Source organism: Typha angustifolia, chromosome 3 (genome assembly GCF_048772165.1).
Source record: "Typha angustifolia cultivar Huaian chromosome 3, ASM4877216v1, whole genome shotgun sequence".
NCBI lineage: Eukaryota > Viridiplantae > Streptophyta > Magnoliopsida > Poales > Typhaceae > Typha > Typha angustifolia.
In genome coordinates this window covers 7,410,972-7,429,701 of record NC_133241.1, presented here as the reverse complement: position 1 = coordinate 7,429,701, position 18,730 = coordinate 7,410,972, and the positions used below count along the sequence as shown (strand labels likewise).

The window sequence follows — 18,730 nt, the reverse complement described above, 5'->3', positions numbered from 1 at the left end:
CTTTTTCATCCCATTTCTCTCTTCCCAAATAAAAATAAAAATAAAATAAAATAAAAGGAGGAGAAAAGGCGATGGTGACGATGACGATAACGGTGACGGTGAAGGAGGTAGGTAAGGAAGATGGTGAAGGGATAGAAAATAAGAGAGAATGGTAGGGATATTTTAAAATTTTAATCGATATTAGTTAGTCAAAATAAGGTGGTGTTAAATAAAAATTATAAAAGAAAATGAGAAATAGAGTTATAAAATTCTCAAAGACGGAGTGTGAATTATAAAATAGCTAAAATATAGAGTGTAATTTATAAAAATTTCTTATTATTATCTAAGAATCTAAAGGCTAAATATTAGATATTGGCTAGATAAATGATTAACTCTTCTAAGATACAAATATACTTAATTTTTAGTAAATTCTAGTCAACGTATTAAGCTATTTAATTTAAAATTCATGCATCAATTCAGCGACAAAATTTAGAAATTGACTATCATAATATTTTTTTTAAAAATAAAATAAAATCCCACCACCTTGTTTAATCTAGATCGTCAATTTTTTTTACCGACGGTTCGGATCCCTACTGCAGAGGCATAAGTAAGTTACCAGCTGCAAAATTCTCCTATGATCCTATCTAAGTTGCATCAAATTTGTGCATTTTAGAACAGTAGAGAATCCATAGCCAGGGAGGGATGAGTTTCATACTCTCTTTATTATTATTATTATTATTATTATTATTGAAGTAATCGTGCTGTCTTTGTTAAGGTTTTTAGAGAAGTTTAGAATAGATCATCGGATTAGAATGGTCGTTTTTGACTATCTGGTAATAAACAGTTGGCTATCCAAAGAGTTATACCGGAATTTTTCTCTAACTATGTGCAAGTTTAATTTATAAAGTTAATCTGTGTATGTGACACGTTTATATGGATATTATTTACAGATACATCACTTGCCAAATCAAAGGTTTACATATTAATCCCTGATTAAAGTTTGGCCAAACCAAGAATAGCAGGTCCTTTTCTTATCCAAATCCTGGAGATGTTAGGGATTAGAAGTCCAAACTCTAATTTTAGAGGTCTTATGTCTAGATCTGGATTATTGACTATTTCTATATAGATCTTTTTATTTATTTTTCGTCAAAATATTTTAGAAAAAAGAATAAGATTTTTTTTATTTTTTTTTTACCATTACTTCAAGAGAAAACTTAGTATAATATTACTCTTTTTTTGTTCAATTTGTAGAGAAGAATAATAATTTCAACTTTTAACATTTGTTGGGCTCCAGAAAATATAATCTTGTCCTTCTCAAAATAGAGAAAGAACCCAGTAATTCTACATCTTTTAACTCCCATGCTGGAATCCAACTTCACTCTTTTGAGTAGTAGTAAGCAAATAATTGACAAGTGAAAATTTTGATGCTAAGTGACATAATATTCATCCATAATAACTCGCCAATCGCATTGTTGATTGACAATGATTGATATATTAAATGAGGCATTAGAGGAATTTGTTGCATTCCTAATAAACTATTTGAAAAGATAAGCTAGAAAGTAGCACTTATAAAGGCCAGCATATATACTTAATAGCCTAATAGGATGCCTAACCTCTCAAACACACACATACACACGTACACACAAACTACCACTCTTTGGATTAGATGTTTCAACCCTTATGAAAGGGATCATCTTGACTTCTACTGTTAGGCTTCTGAGGGCCACTTCTTTCCTACCTCTTATCATATAGTTAATAATACCTTCCTCCTAGGTAAGCCATTCCCTTAGTAAGTACATAGAATGTTTCATAGAGAGAATACAAAGATGGATGAGTTCAGCTTCCCTACAATTGAAGTGCACCAAGACTCCCTCCACCAGCTTCCCTACCCTCATTTTGCGACCTCTCCTCTGTGGTCTGCATCCTCTGTCGATCGCAATGCGAAGAAGACTGGCCATCAACGACGACGAAGCTTCCCCTCAGCCGCCAAGACGGTGGCTGTATCAGAAAGAGAGAGTGAAGTGCGACACCATGAGATCAGAGATGACATGTGTATCGTTGATGAGGAGAAGATGGACAAGCTGTGGGAAGATTTTAATGAAGAACTCATCAGGGTGTCTCCCAGTCTGAAGAGTGGATCAAGAGCCGATGCTGCGGTAGATATCAAACAGCGTGGCACGGAGTCGAGCAGCATGGTTCATCATAGAAGGCCAATCCTGTTGGTGATGCTGAAGGTGTTGAAGAAGTTCTTCTTTGTTGGCAGAACTACTGCATCCAAAAGGCACCACTTTGCCAAGTATAAGATCTGACATTGCACCTGAGATATAAGTTCAGAAGATGTTTAGATGGGTATATTGGCTGAATACAAGATAAAGAAATCGATCTATATGATACAAAAGGTACATCTTCTCTTGTTTCCACCTAGCACTTGGTTTTGCTAGAATTGAATGCCATGCCATGCCAAACAACTCTATTCTTTCCGTCAATATGAGGTGTGCACTGTACAGTTATAGTTGTGACCTACCAAAACATTGCATAGTATTACTTCTAATATCTGCAAACTTTAACCTTTTTCTGCATAAAAAAATGAGGTGAAGGACAGTAACACATTAATCCCAGTAAAAAGTTTTAACATTCTAGATTGCCCTCTGCTCCATGGCGCCCTCCTTTTCTGTACCTGGCACCAGGAAAAAGAATTGTTTGTGTACTAAGCAACAAGACACTTGTGAGAAGGACATCTAACCACTTCACCTCATTTCAAAGGAAAATCTCAGTTGAATGGTTAGATTTAGATGTCTTGATGCAAGATTTGTATTATAACAATCCTTTTTAGTTTAATACGTTAACTTGTAGAAACCCATCTTCCTAAAGCATTGCAAAGGTTACCATTCTCTACACATTATTTCATAACCAAACAAGCAAGTAAGGAGCATATACAATTTTAATTTACATGATACAAACATTCAGTCGCTTAAGACATTATTTCTCCTCCAGAACAAACAAACAAGTCAATGTTTTATTAAACTAATAAAATTACAATATCCAAGACTTTCAGATTTTTAACTATCTCAAATTTGTAGTGGTGTCTGGTTCCGGTTCCCATCTACAGTACTTAATAGTGGAGCATAACAAGCTCAATATTATTTACAAAATTCCATGCATCTGCCAATGAACAGCTGTAAATTAAATAAACTAACAGAAGACAGCTTCAGCATGACATTTTCCCCTTTTGAGTGTATGACTGTGGAGCAATACTTGCCAAATGATGCTCAACCAAAGGAGCTACTATCTTCCTCCCCTGGCTACACAGCATGAAATATGAAATAGTCAATATTCCTAAAAAAAAGTCAATATAAGCCAATGGTGTAAGAAAGAACACCACTTGCAATGCAACTATGTCAATGTCTGTCACATAATATAAAAAGAGCTTGAGAATCACTTATTTGTAAGAGATTAAAAAAAAAACTACTACAAATATATAAGCCCACCAGAAGCAAGAAGCAAAAGTAGCAACACTAAAGGCAGCAACAGAAATATTGACAACCTAACTACTTGACCCTGCCTTGGATTAGTCTTTGCTCAAGAAATTGAGACAGGGCATGCAACATTGTGATGGTTTCTGCCCTAAACCAACTCTGTTAGAGGTGGAAAAGAAACAATTATCTTCACCACAAATGATTCACACTTCACACAAAATAGAACACAAATAATAATACTAACTACCTTGTGTCCTCTGGATTTTAGCTCAAAAGCAACAGTATTTAAGGATGACGCAGCCAAATAATATTTTATGCCAAGAAAAAGAAAAGTTATAGATTCTATTAGCTGCACAGGAACTCCTATGCTAAATTTGTTTGGAAAGGGTGAATGCTGCAAAACAGCTGGTCAAGCAAAAAGCATCTCTTATATAGTTCAGCAAAGTTTCACCCTTTCCAAACAAGGTATGTTGAATTAGGCATTGTTGAAACTGCCAAGCAATAACACCTTATCTCCTCACCTAAAACTTATTATCGTCATATCATCAACTGCTGCTTGGGTAGCCATTGTAGCTCGTAGCTTCACTTCGAAATGTTTTTCAGTAGACCTGAGACAGAAGCACAATGTGTTGATTTGTACTCGCATTTCTCACAGCAGGATTGCAGTAATTCGATAACTTTCAGACACCTGAAACAACGATAAGTCACGTTCAATAGGCTACAATTATTTGACATTAGAATCAACCTGCAGGCTTCTTTGACTATAAAGTACAAGAAATGCATTAGAAAGTGCCAGTTAAAAGATCATTCAGTTATCAGATTAACCTTTACAATATCTCAGCACCTGAACATGAGCAAGATAGAATGCCCAAAGCCTTAGGTTGGGACAGGTATATATAAGCTCATTCTCTGCCTAGAATCCTACGGATTGCATAGTCTAAAATTATCTTATCAAAATTCCTCTCCCACTATAAACAGAAGGAGTCAAATTCAGCACGACACTGCCACCAATCCAATTTAGCCTTTCCAGGTAAACACAACATCAGATTAAATCCTAATTCCTCTAAATTGCCTTGTCCTGGTACATAAATCCCAGAAATTTTCATCAAAAACCTTCTTACATCTGCAACAAAAACTTAGAAACCCGAGATGGGTCTCCGACCAGGACAACAACCCAACGATCTATGGTGTCGGCTGACTCGACGAAGAAGGCATAAAAGTTCCATCTTGGCACCGCTAAATCCCCTAAATAGATCGGAGAGAGGATTACCTCTGGGGATTAAAGTTACTCTTAGTGAGACAGGCTTGAATATCGCACGCTTCCTTCTTGCACGGCTCTTTGCTCTGCCGCGATACCGCCATTCTTCACGTAAAAAACCCAACGAATTAGAGAGAGAGGGAGAGAAAGGTCAGAGGAGAGGACTAAATTTGTAGGCCCACTTATAGGAGAATATGTTCATATTAATGGGCCGGGCCGCTATTTTCGGATCCTAGCCAGTATCCATAACCCGTTGCCTCGTAAAATGGACTCAGGTTGAGTCATAGTCGCACTCAAATAATTTTTCTTTTCTTTTTTCCTGAATTCTGAGTCGAGCCCTAACTCATCAAAGATCACTCTGACTCTATTAATTGATCAAGTAAAAGAACCCTAGTAAAAAGATCATTATTACACTTTAAAAAAAGAGATTATTACAATATATTCAATGAAGAGAATTTGGTGACCTAATCTTCTATATGAATTAAATTAAAGATGGAGTCCTGTCTCCAACCCGACCAGCATTAATCTTTTAATTTTTGTTGTTGTTGTTGTTTGAATTGAGGAAAGATCTTGTCATGCATGCATTCAGTGCACCTTTGACTTAATCTCATATCGCAAAAACGAGTTGAACTCAAACTCCCCCTTTTTTAAGGATTCATTCACCCCCAATCGTATCACGAGATTCCAATCTCCATCTTTGTCAAATCAAATCGCTTCTCGCTCTATAAACCCAAACAAAATAAAACAGTTTGGGAACTCTTCCGGTCTTGCCCATCCTCCTCGTCGTTGTCTTCACCAAAACCCTTGGAGGTGTCGGAAGTTCCAAAAGCTATGCTTCAATGGCTCAGTACCGGCAATCGGGTGCGGATCGATTCGCCTTCCGGAACTACCACGATCCCCACGGGCCCAGTGACCTCCGGATCCCCTACAAGCCCGCCCGGATCCGTAGACCCGCTAAGCCCCACCGCCGCCGCCTTCCCGCCGCCGTCGTCGTCGCGGTGACCTTCGCCGCCGCGCTCTTCGTCACCTTCCTCGCCTTCCGCCGCCTCTCCGGCGACAGAGGTACGGAATCTGCTTCCGAAATCCGGCCTTTGCTCCGATCTGATCCAAAGTTTTTATCTTTTTGATAGGAATCGGGAGGGAGTCGGATGCGGAGTTGGGTTCTCGCTGGAATGGGTCGTCGGGGTATGCCAAGAAGCTTAGGTTTGGGCATGGCTCTGCGGGTAGGGTTGGGAGGGATTCGAGGTACTGGGATCGAGACGATCGGAGAAGAGACCATGATTACAGTGAGGAGGATTTGCCGAAAGAGGACAGTGGCGATAAGAAAGATCGGATTTTGGAGAGTAGGAATGGTGGAAATGAAAAGAATCTTGTAGGAAGTGAAGGAGGATTGTATAATGAAGAAGGGAGGAAGGAGTTGGATTCTTATAAGGAGCAGTATGAGGCTTCTTTGAAGAATGGTGGGCAGTTGGAGGATGATGGAGTGAAGGATGATGATCCCGACGATGAGTACGACGACGGCATAGATGTGGATGATGACGATGCCCATGACGTTGATCGGAAGTTGGGTGATGGCAATGACGGTGGAAGTGAGAAAGATGGGTTCTTGGATAAGCGGAAGAAGGCTTCCAATGAGTTTGGTGGTGGTGGTGATGGTAAGAAGGAAGATGGCCGCATGGGTGGTAATGTTGCGAAGCTTTCTGGTTCTGAAAAGAAGTCGGCCTCGAAAAGAAAACCGAAGCACCACAAATCTTCTAGTGAGTTCTCATTTTGTTAATTTCTAGTGTCTTGTTATTACCAGCAACTATGATTGCAAAGAAGCCTCTGAGATGTGCTGTTGCATATATATGCAGAGAGGGCTTCTGGAAATAGTAGTTTAATGCATACGCCAACCTTTTGTTTTCCCTACAAATGTGTATCATGTTGATCTTTATATATGTTGAATAATGTTGTTTCTATTGTTGACACATTATTTTGTCGTTCATCTTGCTATCCAGTAGCTACTAGCTTAATTATGGGTATCAGTTGCCTGAATGTTTCTAAATTTGAACAGGTTCTACTTGTGAGATGAAGTTCTTGAACAGTACAGCTCAACTCATAGAACCTGTAGTGAACAAGAAGTTTGCTAGATTTTCCTTGAGGTATACAGAAGTTGAAGAGAAGCCAAGTGGGTCAGAAGATTGGGAACCAAGATTTGCTGGCCACCAGACTCTGCAAGAAAGGGAAAAGTCATACCATGTTCATGATCAAACAGTAAATTGTGGATTTATAAAAGGTCCTGATGGTTCACCAAGTACTGGATTTGATATCGCAGAAGAAGATAGGAAGTACATGAGCAGTTGCCACATTGTTGTATCTTCTTGTATATTTGGAAACTCTGATCGTTTAAGAACACCATTTGGCAAAACGGTATGCATTCCTGTATTGGATTATTTTTCCATCTATTATTAAGATGCACCACTTCAAATTGAGTTGGCTGTTTCTATCTTATTCGTTTTAGTTCTCTTATTCTTTTGTGACGAACTGGGTGCACTATTGAAATATTGTATCTTGTGTTAATATATTTCCTTTTGAATGTTTCTTCTCCTGTTGAAATATTAAGTCATGGAGATTGATCATCAAAATATTCAATAGACATCTATGCACTTCTCTTAGCTCAGAATCATCAGAGTGAAAGCTCTGAGGATGAATTTTGATTTTAAATGATCATATTTAGCAGAAGCATGTTGCTGAGAAGGGAATTTTCAGATCTTGCTAAACACATATTTCCCTCTTTTTAGTCCTTGATTTTCTTGTACTCCTTTCATTTCAGCCTTCAGCATCTTCATCTATCCTCGACATCTTCTCCCTTATGCTTTTCTACTTTTTCTGTCCTACTTCATAGCCCTACTGGCCCTTCATGGAATACTCTCTAGCTAGTTAATTTACTTGCTGCTTTATCTCTCAATTGTCTAGGAACAAAAGCAGGTTTCTTTTTTTAATCTTCTTCACATTTGATATGCTCCGACATGTTTGGACAATAAATTGTCAAATTTGATGGGATTATAGATTCATAGGACTATAATATAGTAGGAAATTACTAGATTAGGCCTGAAGATGCCAGCTTTTTCTCTTGCATTTGCTTTCTTGTGCCAATTTATTGTTCATATATATATTTTTTAAATGGACTAATTTGCTAGAAGGATGGACACCAATGAGGTAGGATTTAATTTCTAGAATGGTATTATGGTTAAACAACATAAATCTGTGCAACTCTTGATTGGAATTTTATCTGTGCCTCAAGCAATAATCCCTTTACATTTTTTGGTATTCTAAACACTGTAGTATTTCCCCAGCTTATAAATACACCCAGATGTAAGGTTCTAAGGAATCATAACCTGCACATATTCATCATAATGATATTTTCTTGCCAAATGTGCGAAATAGTAATGAAGTGGTCTACTTCATTAATGATAAGCTGCTATTAAGTGTGTAAAGTATTTGAACACTTCAGAAATTTTTATGGTGCAATGTCTTCTTCCTAATTTTGAACAGGCACATAATTTATGTTTGCATTATCAATAATTATATGGAGACAACAACACACTGATAAGAATTGGTTTTTTTTTAATATATTTGCAGATAACACGATTGTCAAGGAAAAATGTTTGCTTCGTTATGTTTTTGGATCAGAATACATTGCAGACTTTATCCTCAGAAGGCCAGAAAATAGACACTATGGGTTTTATTGGTTTGTGGAAGATCATAGTAGTTAAGAATTTACCTTATAATGACATGCGGAGAGTAGGGAAAATACCCAAGTTTTTGCCACACCGACTTTTTCCTTCTGCCAGGTGAGCATAAGCTGAGAAATATTTCGAAATTCAGTTTTTGGTAGCCTGTTTGCTTGGTTGCAAAACACAGTCATGGATATGGTTTTTTTTTTCTCTTTCACTTCGACCTGAAGTATATTCTCATTACTCATGATATATGCAGGATGTTGATCGTTTCTAATATTAGTTGCTCTTTAAATTGGAATACTTATTCCTTCTGTTTTCTCTTTCATCTGTGATTCTGAATAATTTATTCCTAGTTGTTCCAATCTGCAAGCATTTCCTTTCATTATGGCTGTGAAGAACTGCTGCTTGAAATGTAGTTGGTATCGTGCTACCTGTAGGTTCTGAATTCAAATCTTATGAATTATATCAGGTATTCAATCTGGGTTGACAGCAAACTGCGACTTCAAACTGATCCTATGCTAATCTTAGAATATTTCCTCTGGCGGCATGGCCATGAGTATGCTATTTCCAATCATTATGCTAGGAGCTGTGTTTCAGAGGAGGTGTTGCAAAATAAGAGGCTGAACAAATACAACCATACAGTTATCGACCAACAATATGAGTTCTACCAGGCTGATGGGCTGAGAAAGTTCGACCCTTCTGATCCCAACAAACTGCTTCCCAGTTGTATGACATTTTTTTCTATTTCCTCTTATGTATCTGCTGTGTCTTCGGCAGTTTGACCCTGTTTTCTCTTATTTATGGGCAGATGTTCCAGAAGGTTCTTTCATTGTGAGGGAACACACACCAATGTCTAATCTATTTTCCTGTTTATGGTTCAACGAGGTTGACCGTTTTACCCCTCGAGACCAGCTGAGTTTTGCGTATACATATTTGAAGCTTAGAAGGACAAATCCTGGAAAAACTTTTCGCCTGAATATGTTTAAGGTGTGTCAAAAATAACTAGACTGGAGATCCATCAGATTTTAGACTTTTGACTTTGCTTATTCTTACTCCATTCTTTTAGTTGTAAGTTGTAACACTTAATGTCTATCCAGGATTGCGAGAGGCGTTCTATAGCAAAACTTTTCCATCACAGAGCAGAAGAAAAACGCAATATTCCTCAACTGACTAGATGACAGTTGGTTCCTTATAGGCATGGGGAAAGGAAAGGGATTCAAGCTGAGCATACTTCAATGACAGACAGGTTTTTTTGCTTGGGACCATATGTTGATTAAGACATCAAAGCAGCACAGATGTGCCAATCTCTTAGCAATTCAAGTTGATCGTTCTTATGTTGCCGATTGCTTCTTTCTTTTCTTACTACATGCCTATTTTTCATCTTACAAAGACCAGCTTGAATGTATAACTTCTTGTTCTACGCAGTCCTATTGATCAGATTAAAGCGGTATATATTTTAACCCTGCTGAGCTATCATTGAGGCAAATGATGCTTCCATGGGCTTGATCACATATCATGCACCATGTACCTATTGTTTCTTCCATTAATGGCAACTTCCCCACATGATTGGTGTGACAGAGAGCATGTCATAGTCATAATAAGAGAATGCTTACAAGATACCCCTTTTTGCTGGTACTGCTTTTCTTCTGTTTCTCCCAAGTCAACAATCCCGCATGGGGGATGTTTTATCATTTTATTTGAAACCCTATGCTTTCTTTTTTTTCTTAGCATCATTATGTAATTGATTTGATCTTATCTAGTAACTCATGGATGTACTTATTCAATTTGTATGTAAGATCAACACTGAAATATGTAATGTTCCAGAGAGACCAAGTTAAGGTTTTATGCTGATATTGTGGAATTTGATTTCTCTTTGTGAAGAAACATCCTTATTGTGGAGTTAATATGTGTAGGTTGCATTTTATTTATTTTTTTGACAATTTGTGTGAAATTTCAGCAGTTAATCAAATTCTGATGATTGGCTTTCTTTCTTATCATCAAAATTATGGAATTCTAGACCAGAAGCTTACTTTGGTTTGATTTGGAAATATATAAGATCTTCTCAAAGAAGAAATTGATCCTTAACACTCAGGATAAAATAGGGGCTAAATATGCTTCTGAATCAAATTACAGTGTATTATTAAACAGAATGACAAACATCCAAAACCGAGTTGAAGGCTAAAACCAAGTAGTAGCTTTTCCTTCCAGATTACAGGCAAGAGTTGAAATATATCTTGCAAATAGACACATTGATGAATTGAGGTTCTAAAATAATATTCATGCCCACATACTTAATATTCACATAAACATACAGATTACAAATGCAGTAGGAATTCAAATCAAGGCCTCATCTCTGAAAATTCCAAGCATCTCATTCCTCCCCCTGACCACTTCATCAAACACCTTATCCACCATAGATTCAAACATCTCTACTCCCTCCCTGAGCCCAATAGACCTTGTTCTTAATATCTCAAGACCCCTCAAAAATAACTCTCTATCCATCACCACCCCTCCTACCACCTGAGCTTTTAAATCTCTCACTACTTCAGCTACCATCCTATGCTCAACCAAAACCAATCCAGCTTCGCCCTCAGACCTCGAAAACCTCTCTTGAAATCGTTCGGCGATGGCTGAGAGCAAATCGAAGCAAGGCTGCAGCACAGGTGAATTATAGCCAATTGCGCCGCTTCCTACATCGATCGAAACAGTAGAAGCCATTGCTGAAATAATGAGCAAACAGATGACAATCATCACAGTCTTAGCAGCAAGCATGACAACAAACATACCCTTGTCATCCTTTCTATTGCAAGTTGAGATTCCACTGCCTAGTCTCGGTGCTTCTGTTGCAACTTTGACATCAAAAGTTTTCTCCTGGCCTCTCTCTAATCTCTCAAACCCTGACTTGCTGACATTTATGGAAGAACCATCTCTAGTTAATGCTTGGACTGTGAGATCCACCACCATCCTATACCGATTAATTGCGGAAACTGCAGACTTCAGTGAGTTGCAGAAGTCCAGAAGGGTGGCAGTTTCTTGCATGTAGTGATGAAACCAATCCTCTTCAGCTCCATAAGAGATTGGCAGTTCAGAATTCCTGAAGAGGGCAAGGAGTTCAACATGCATCATCTTCAGAAAACCCATTGCTTGGATAGACCACTTGAGAGACACAGAGTCCTTCTCCAATGACTGTTCAAGCCGCCTGAGCTCATCGGCGAGCCAAGAACAGAAGAAAGCAGCTTCTGCCGTTGTAACATCACAAGGTTTTCGCAGTCGCAAGCATGATACCAGTGATTTTGACATAGTTAAGGAGTAGGAAGATAAAAGCTAGACAAGTAAATATGGATATTGCGCTTAGTATTTATTGGATTGTAGAGGAACCATGATATATACTTCACATGGTGGTGGTGAAAATGGAGATTAATTCTTCTTAACAACTTGTTTCTATGCCCCGAGAGAAGTGGAGAAAGGAAGAAGGCAAGGGAGAAAGGTAGGAGAAGAATGGTAGAGAAATATAAACATCATACAGTGATACGTGATAGCCAAGAGCTTGAATAGGAAGCAAGGTGGAAAGAAGTGGAGTAACGCAAGAGACAAGCTATCATTCTTTTCTTTCTTTCTTGGATTTGTAGGGGAATCACAGCATTGAGATTTATAGCTGCAGCTTAACATTAGATTTATCTCCTATCTATTTAGAATGATTTGACTTGTAAGCATCGACAGGCAGGGGCCATCCTGGGAAGCAAATAGACAATGAAAGTGGTAAACACGAAGGTAACCTTGAAGCACATAGGCATACATTAATTAACCAATAACCATAGTATGTTTTACCCTCGCCTAGTTAGGCCAAAATGTATAATAAAACATAAGCTTTCTATTAAAATTATTTCAATGATAAAAAGTATAAGATAACAACGTTTTAATCAAAAGGTTAATTTATTAATCAGTTAGTATAAAAACAAAAGGAACATTTTAGTCTTTTTATATCAAAATTAATGTTCGTTAGATATTTGACCTAAATAGTTGTAGGGAAGTAAAATATAGTTTACCCTCAATTTAAGTACCAATTGTACCAAATTTTTTATTGTTAGATTGTAATTGTCACAGAGAAGATAAAAAAAGTCAGACATGCAACGAGGCACGACATGTACATGATTTTAGGTGCAAGTTTCAGTCTAGGACTTTGTACATCTATGTTTGCAAGTAAGGCAATAAATAAATTACTCCGAGACGTTCCTATCTTGACATAGAGAAAATCAATAGCCCACAAATGGAGCTAGCGGATGATAAATAAATAAATAAAGGACGTAGAATTAATGTAATCTTACTAGTTTGCTCAAATCCAGCGTATGCACCATTGGTTACGGAACAGTGATGCATGAGAGAATAAAATATATAGCGATTACGTACAAACTATTGAGCCATTTGTTTATGAGCAGGCCAAGAATTTTGCAATGTCTCTCTCACTCGCAAGCTGAAACATATCACCCAAATTTAGGTCAAAGCATCCAACAATCACAATTAAGTGCTTGCAATTTTTCTTTTTCACAGGCTAAGGAGCCAAACTGTCAGAAAACTTATCTGGCAAAAGTTTATAGAGCAGCAGCCGAGAGAAGCACTCTGCTATTACTCATAGAAAGGTTAAAGAAGTAAAAATGTTCTTCCTGCATAAGAGGCATAAGAGACCAAGAACTAAAAGTAAAGAGAGATTTAAGATCAATAATCATGGACAACTCAGCCGAGCCATGAATAAGTGGGAGTATAAAAGATTGGCAAGATTTTCTTTAAATTATCATAACCAAGGAACTTTGGCATAGCAAAAGTTCCATTTATTAAACTCTTAATTAAATGTCACGACAGAAATCAACAAGCCTAAGTACATCGTCCGAACATTACTTGGTCAAAAAACCCAAAATCTTGAGACAGCCTTCTAATAAACCGATTTACCTCCTAGTTCTAAGCATGGCTCGCAGTGATTCAGTGTCACTTTTTGGACTAATAGGGTACACTTTATGGCGTCAGAAGATCTCGGCATTTTCTGCAAGACAAAAAGGTTCATTTATTAGATATAGGTCGTGGACGAGAACTGTGTAGTCTGGAAAACTGTGACTATTTTGTAAAATAGCCGCATTTCAATAACAGGACATTACAAAGAGCAATCTCCCCTGCAATTACAGACAGGAACAATCTAAATAGAGAGATTATTAGTATTTGACAATAGCACTGTTTAATGCACTTTGCTGGTTGTTAGAATCTTCAAAAGATAAAAGTAACCAATTAAAGTTGGTATGGAGTAAGAACCTCTGGTCAAAGCCTACAATAGCGTAGTTGGCTAACAAATATACAAAACAATATGGAAAAGATTATGTACAAATAGTTCAAAATAAAGAATTATATGTAATTGAAATTGTTGAAGAAATATTCGAGCAAAAGAACCATCAGCCAAGTAACAGTAAGATGATAAGAAAGTATAGGCAGTCAATCATTCACCTTGATTATAGTTCATCTTTCAGGGACTCCGAGTGAGAGGTTGTCTTAGTTTCCTTATTTTTATTTATAAAATCAATGATATCCTCAGCTGTCCTACCACCCTCATAGGACAGAAGCTTCCCACTAGCTGAAGAGAAATACATAGTTGGATAACCCTGAATATCGAACTCCTTTGGGACATCATTTGCAGTAGCATCCTACAAAAAGTTGTCATCATTATGTGAAGAAAATAAGAAGAGACCAAAGAGATCATAAAATTCAACACCAAAAGAGATATCCATGACTGAGCAAACTTCAAAAGGAAAAACAAAACAATCCAACAGAACATTTGCATTTGCTAGAAAAAACAGAATCATGCAACAACTTATTTTGGGCTATATAGGAGATAAAAATAATGGCATTTCCCTGTCGAAAACACATAAATCAGATATATGATTCTCCATTTTCTCAGCTACATTTTCAAATTATGAATTAGCTTCATCTATTTCCCATTGCATATCAGCAAAATTACCAAAGTTCTGTTTCAAACAGTTCCGATTCAAACATATCATGTAAATCTAATTAAAACTTGCCGTTCACTTGGAATCAGTTGTTCTCAGTGCTTATGCAATGCCCTATTTAAGAGCTAGAATCATACATGATACGCTATTATGTCAACATCTACATACAAATATAGACTCATGACCAGGAATTGATGATACAGAAGACCAGCATAAAAATCATTATTCCAATTATTTTCACAATATGTGAGCACCATATTAATATTTATCTTTATCAAATGAAAAAAATAATAGAGAGAACATAAAACTCAATTGAACAGCTTGTGGACAAAATTTACCATCTTTGCAATGACGATGTCATCGTCATTTTTGAATGAGACAGCTACTTCTTCCAAGATTGGTGCTAGTTTCTTGCAATGTCCACACCAAGGTGCATAAAACTCGAGCAGAACTGTGAGAAAAAGGTCAAGCATGGAGAAATAGTAAGTTCCCTATGAGATAGAAAAACCTAGTTCACACACTGTCTAAAAAAGAAACTGAAACATGCACTTAAATTAAAATGAGAGGTTTCTTTTCATTCTTATGGAATTGGTAGATTGGTAAGGATGCTAGGAGAAAAGAACCAAATAATGACAAGTATGACTAGTAATTAGTATACAAAGTAATGTAGATTAAGAAAAAGTACCGGAAACAATTAAGTCACTATGATTAAGCCTTCTAAAAATAAGACTTCAACAATAGTAATACCAACTAATGGACATTACCGATTAGCATTATATCAAGACGCAGAAAAAAAAGAACAACCAATCAGTTCATTTTGGAATCACAGGATTAGAGTTAACATTCTGATTACAAATTCAAAAGCTAGGGCCCAATTGAAACTATATCTCTAATTGATAATTATTTAAAAAAGCAGAAGCTTCAGGACTTCCATTATGCAAGAAGGAATTGATGTGAAAAACAGACAGATACTAAGGGCATACCATTTTTGCCAGAATTTAAGACTACATCACGAAGGCTATCACCCACGACAACCTTGACAGGTTCATTGTTGTCTTCTGGAATAGGCTCAGACTTCCTATAAGGTGTCAAGGTACCATCCTACATTCACAAAGCCATTTAGAATAACACTAAAAACACACGAGTTCGCTCGTGAGACATGGCATGCTTTTAAAAGATAAAATAGGTCTTACCGTGTAGTCCTTTAACCAAGATGTGATGTGATCAGGTTCCAAGTTGGGTTTAAGATATTTCTGGCCATCATTCTCTTGGATGAAAATGAGAGGGACTTGATCTTCTTTTAGTCCAAAATACTGAACCAAACATTTGCACATCAAAATAATTAGAGGACCATCTAAAATGATTATCAAAAAGGGAAGGGAGAAAAGGTGTAGTTGAAAACCTGAAAGGCACCTTGACTGGCCTCAAGATCACCAATCAGAAAGCCAATTTTCTTCTCTTTATAGAGCTCAGCAGCTTCACGAAACTTGGACTTAAAAGCATCAAATTTCTCACCACTAAAGCTCAAAAAGAGCATTGCCTAGCCATGATCAGATACCAAAAGAATATTAGAACGATGTAGAAAATAAGAAGGATGAAATAAAAATAAACTTCATGGCCTTCAGAATAAATTAATGTATTGAAAAGCACCGTGTTCATTGACCACCCAGAAGAGAATATCAAGATTATGTAATAGAAAATAAAATAATTGGCAATAAGTGTGAAATACATGGAAAACACAGATTATACAGAACACTACTAGATATTTGTAATTTTCTATGTATCTATCACACAGATGAAATTAGGCAAAATTCTTGTTAACCAGGTAATTTCCATCTACATTTGTTAAACTTAAGACTTGACACATAAATAATAAAACACATGCAAGATTCAGTTGTAAGTCATGTCAGATCAACAAACTTCTTACTTTGGCATTGGAACCACTGAAGAATTTCAGGAGAAAAGGATGATTGCTGGGATCTTTGTCAAATGTAGTGACAAGAGGCATACTGGCAACTTCAACAAAATTCTCCAAAGCCTCCACTTGAAAATCCTGCAAAATGTAGAAAATATCATCATTAAAGAGAAAACACAGGGATCAGTTCTTCCATTATTGACAACATAATATAAAAACAATAGTTGTGCATGCTTACATTTCCCAAATTTATATTAATTTACTAGTAGCTGTTTTATAAGAGAATACTGAAAGATAGCTATCAGTTAATTTATGGAAAAACCAAAATTATATATACATGTCAGATCAAACATACCTCAGAATCAACAACGAGTTCATCAAACGGCTTGAATAGCCTAACTAGAGGCCCTTTTACTTTCAAATCACCACGTGGAAGGAGCTTAGCATCAAGGGTATGACCAAAACTGTAGTCTGACCGCAATTTCTCAGCTACTGCCATGAAGTTCTCAAACTCATTGCCACTGTACTCGGAAAACACCCCGACCTATGATCACATTGAATAGTGCAAGTCAGTAGGATTTATCATAAGAGCAAATAAGGCCCAGATGTGGGTGCCATAAGAGGGTGGAAGAGGAAACTCAATGGAAGAAATGGAGTACTCACAATGAAGATTGAATTGTCACCAATGAGATTACTAGCATCCTCTGTTGTTTTTATCTCAGCAGAAGCAGGACCAACTTGTTTCTTGAGATAGTCAACTATACCATCAGCTTCCCTAGGACCCTTGTACTCTTGCACGCTATTCCCTTGATTCCTTAGGATCTTAATCGTTGGGAAGCCCTGCACCTCAAATCGCGTGGCAAGCTCTTTGTTTTTCTCCTCATTGGCGTCAACCTTAGCAAGAACAATTGGCGGATCATGCTTACTCAAGACCGAAGCAGCCTTCTCATACTGCAGCACATCCAAAGAGAACAAGAAACCAAATGAGTTACCAAAATTGAAATAAGTTTCAAACTAAGTGATGTCGATATTGACGATCTCTTTCTTGAGAATTTATTACCTCTGGAGCGAGGTTCTTGCAATGCCCACACCTGTCAAAATCCACAAATCAGATAACCAGTTAATAAAAAAAGGGGGGAGGCAATACAAATTATGAAAGGACCACAAAAAACAAAAACAAAAAACCACGATCAAATTATTTTCACGAAATACTTCATCGGGATGTACTTCAGTTACGGAAACCCTAGGGTTTACCAGATCATCTAATAACCTTAGCAAAGTTACATTTTTAAGAACAGCATAAAGCCGCAACCACGAATTGACAGATAAAAACCTAGATCCCTTCAGAAAAGGCACGGTCAACTGAAATAAATCCCCAAAACGGATTCAAATTTCAGATCTAAGATTCCAAATCACGAGATCACCGAGTCAAACATGCACATCGAGTCACAGATCGAGATCGAGATCGAAAGGGAGAGAGGGGGCGAAACTACGATTTAAATTACCAAGGGGCGTAGAACTCGACGACGATGAAGGAGTGTTTGGCGACGACCTCGTCAAAGTTGGAGGAGTCGAGGGTGATCACCGCCTCTTCCTCCGTCGCCTTCGCCTCCTCTCCAGCCGCGCCCTCGTCCGCCTTCGCCGGCAAGAGAGAGGAGAAGAGGAGGAGAGCGAGGACCGCCGACGAGACACAAACCCTAGAGATCGCCATGGAAGCGGAGAAACTGAGACGAGCTCTCTTACTTGCGCATAGTACGGTCTTTAAATGGAGAAAGAATCACTATTGCCGAGAAAAACGTGTCACTGCCGGGCGTAACGCATGGGTTGTGGATCTCGAACAGGATGGGAGATTGCGAAGGCCTTCCTATACGTGTCGGGCCCTGATTGGCCACATAGCTGTTGGCTGTTTGGGATGATTCGCCTGATCGAGAGATTTGTTAGCGGAGATTTTCGTACCATTGACTCGTTGATATTTTCGGCAGGGGTAGATATAGTGTATGGAGACCGAGAAAGGACTCCAGATCTGACTCGTTGGAATACACTAATACATGTAGGTGAGAGGGACTGTGGTCAGGATTGCAGTCCGTTTGTAGAGTATATTTTGTACAATATGGTTGATGAACGGCGAGGATTGCTGGACCCGGTCCATTCACGTGATCGACTGGAACGGCCGTCCGTGGAGCTTTGTCACGTGACGCTTAGTTTTGCTTCTTTGGTTTCCATTCGTGGGACTACGAGACAAATTGCGAGCGTTATGTTAGGCACGTGTGGCACTGTGGGACCCACAAAACTTCGTTAATAGACCCGGGAGAAAGCCCATATTTGAATATCCCATGATTCGAATTCGAAAAAAAAATTTAAAAAAAAATTAGAGTCATGTGATGCTCACAAACACT

At 37.7% G+C, this 18,730-nt stretch overlaps 4 protein-coding genes across 5 annotated transcripts; 1 reads left to right on the top strand and 3 right to left on the bottom strand.

Moving 5' to 3' along the window:
• Positions 1-1,423: 1,423 nt before the first annotated feature.
• Positions 1,424-4,855, bottom strand: LOC140758542 (cx9C motif-containing protein 4, mitochondrial). Of its 2 annotated transcripts, XR_012104128.1 has the most exons (3): positions 4,726-4,855; positions 3,977-4,143; positions 1,424-3,281 (listed from the first exon to the last, which is right to left on the bottom strand). XR_012104128.1 is itself a non-coding variant. In XM_073094756.1 (2 exons), the coding sequence occupies exons 1-2, from the start codon at positions 4,815-4,817 to the stop codon at positions 4,038-4,040; spliced, it is 198 nt and encodes a 65-aa protein (XP_072950857.1). In that variant the 5' UTR covers positions 4,818-4,855; the 3' UTR covers positions 3,288-4,037. The 2 variants fall into 2 exon arrangements, 1 of the variants encoding a protein (XP_072950857.1); XM_073094756.1 differs by lacking the exon at positions 1,424-3,281 and having other exon boundaries at positions 3,288-4,143.
• Positions 4,856-5,279: 424 nt separating this feature from the next.
• Positions 5,280-10,302, top strand: LOC140780191 (uncharacterized). The gene is made up of 7 exons (XM_073125597.1): positions 5,280-5,775; positions 5,844-6,470; positions 6,767-7,122; positions 8,335-8,546; positions 8,902-9,158; positions 9,241-9,419; positions 9,530-10,302. The coding sequence occupies exons 1-7, from the start codon at positions 5,553-5,555 to the stop codon at positions 9,608-9,610; spliced, it is 1,935 nt and encodes a 644-aa protein (XP_072981698.1). The 5' UTR covers positions 5,280-5,552; the 3' UTR covers positions 9,611-10,302.
• A 240-nt stretch (positions 10,303-10,542) lies between these two features.
• On the bottom strand, positions 10,543-13,046 carry LOC140780193 (uncharacterized). Its single transcript, XM_073125599.1, has 2 exons — positions 11,219-13,046; positions 10,543-11,122 (listed from the first exon to the last, which is right to left on the bottom strand). Exons 1-2 carry the CDS (start codon positions 11,730-11,732, stop codon positions 10,767-10,769), a joined length of 870 nt encoding a protein of 289 aa, XP_072981700.1. The 5' UTR covers positions 11,733-13,046; the 3' UTR covers positions 10,543-10,766.
• Positions 13,047-13,198: 152 nt separating this feature from the next.
• On the bottom strand, positions 13,199-18,111 carry LOC140780192 (protein disulfide isomerase-like 1-1). The gene is made up of 11 exons (XM_073125598.1): positions 17,840-18,111; positions 17,395-17,425; positions 16,998-17,285; positions 16,690-16,878; positions 16,347-16,472; positions 15,822-15,959; positions 15,613-15,732; positions 15,403-15,520; positions 14,758-14,870; positions 13,920-14,116; positions 13,199-13,467 (listed from the first exon to the last, which is right to left on the bottom strand). The coding sequence occupies exons 1-10, from the start codon at positions 18,043-18,045 to the stop codon at positions 13,925-13,927; spliced, it is 1,521 nt and encodes a 506-aa protein (XP_072981699.1). The 5' UTR covers positions 18,046-18,111; the 3' UTR covers positions 13,199-13,467; positions 13,920-13,924.
• Between the last annotated feature and the right edge of the window lie 619 nt (positions 18,112-18,730).

Bases quoted from the DNA above. Each gene is read 5' to 3' on its own strand.
- LOC140758542 (XM_073094756.1), bottom strand. From the start codon at position 4,817: ATGGCGGTATCGCGGCAGAGCAAAGAGCCGTGCAAGAAGGAAGCGTGC. The intron at 4,144-4,725 runs GTAATCCTCTCT...TCGTTGTTTCAG, and splicing joins AGTAACTTTAATCCCCAGAG to GTGTCTGAAAGTTATCGAAT.
- LOC140780191 (XM_073125597.1), top strand. From the start codon at position 5,553: ATGGCTCAGTACCGGCAATCGGGTGCGGATCGATTCGCCTTCCGGAAC. The intron at 6,471-6,766 runs GTGAGTTCTCAT...AAATTTGAACAG, and splicing joins GAAGCACCACAAATCTTCTA to GTTCTACTTGTGAGATGAAG. The intron at 7,123-8,334 runs GTATGCATTCCT...ATATATTTGCAG, and splicing joins GAACACCATTTGGCAAAACG to ATAACACGATTGTCAAGGAA.
- LOC140780193 (XM_073125599.1), bottom strand. From the start codon at position 11,732: ATGTCAAAATCACTGGTATCATGCTTGCGACTGCGAAAACCTTGTGAT. The intron at 11,123-11,218 runs GTATGTTTGTTG...CGATCGATGTAG, and splicing joins CAATAGAAAGGATGACAAGG to GAAGCGGCGCAATTGGCTAT.
- LOC140780192 (XM_073125598.1), bottom strand. From the start codon at position 18,045: ATGGCGATCTCTAGGGTTTGTGTCTCGTCGGCGGTCCTCGCTCTCCTC. The intron at 17,286-17,394 runs GTAATAAATTCT...GATGTGCTGCAG, and splicing joins GCAAGAACCTCGCTCCAGAG to TATGAGAAGGCTGCTTCGGT. The intron at 16,879-16,997 runs GTGAGTACTCCA...ATGTGATCATAG, and splicing joins GTGACAATTCAATCTTCATT to GTCGGGGTGTTTTCCGAGTA.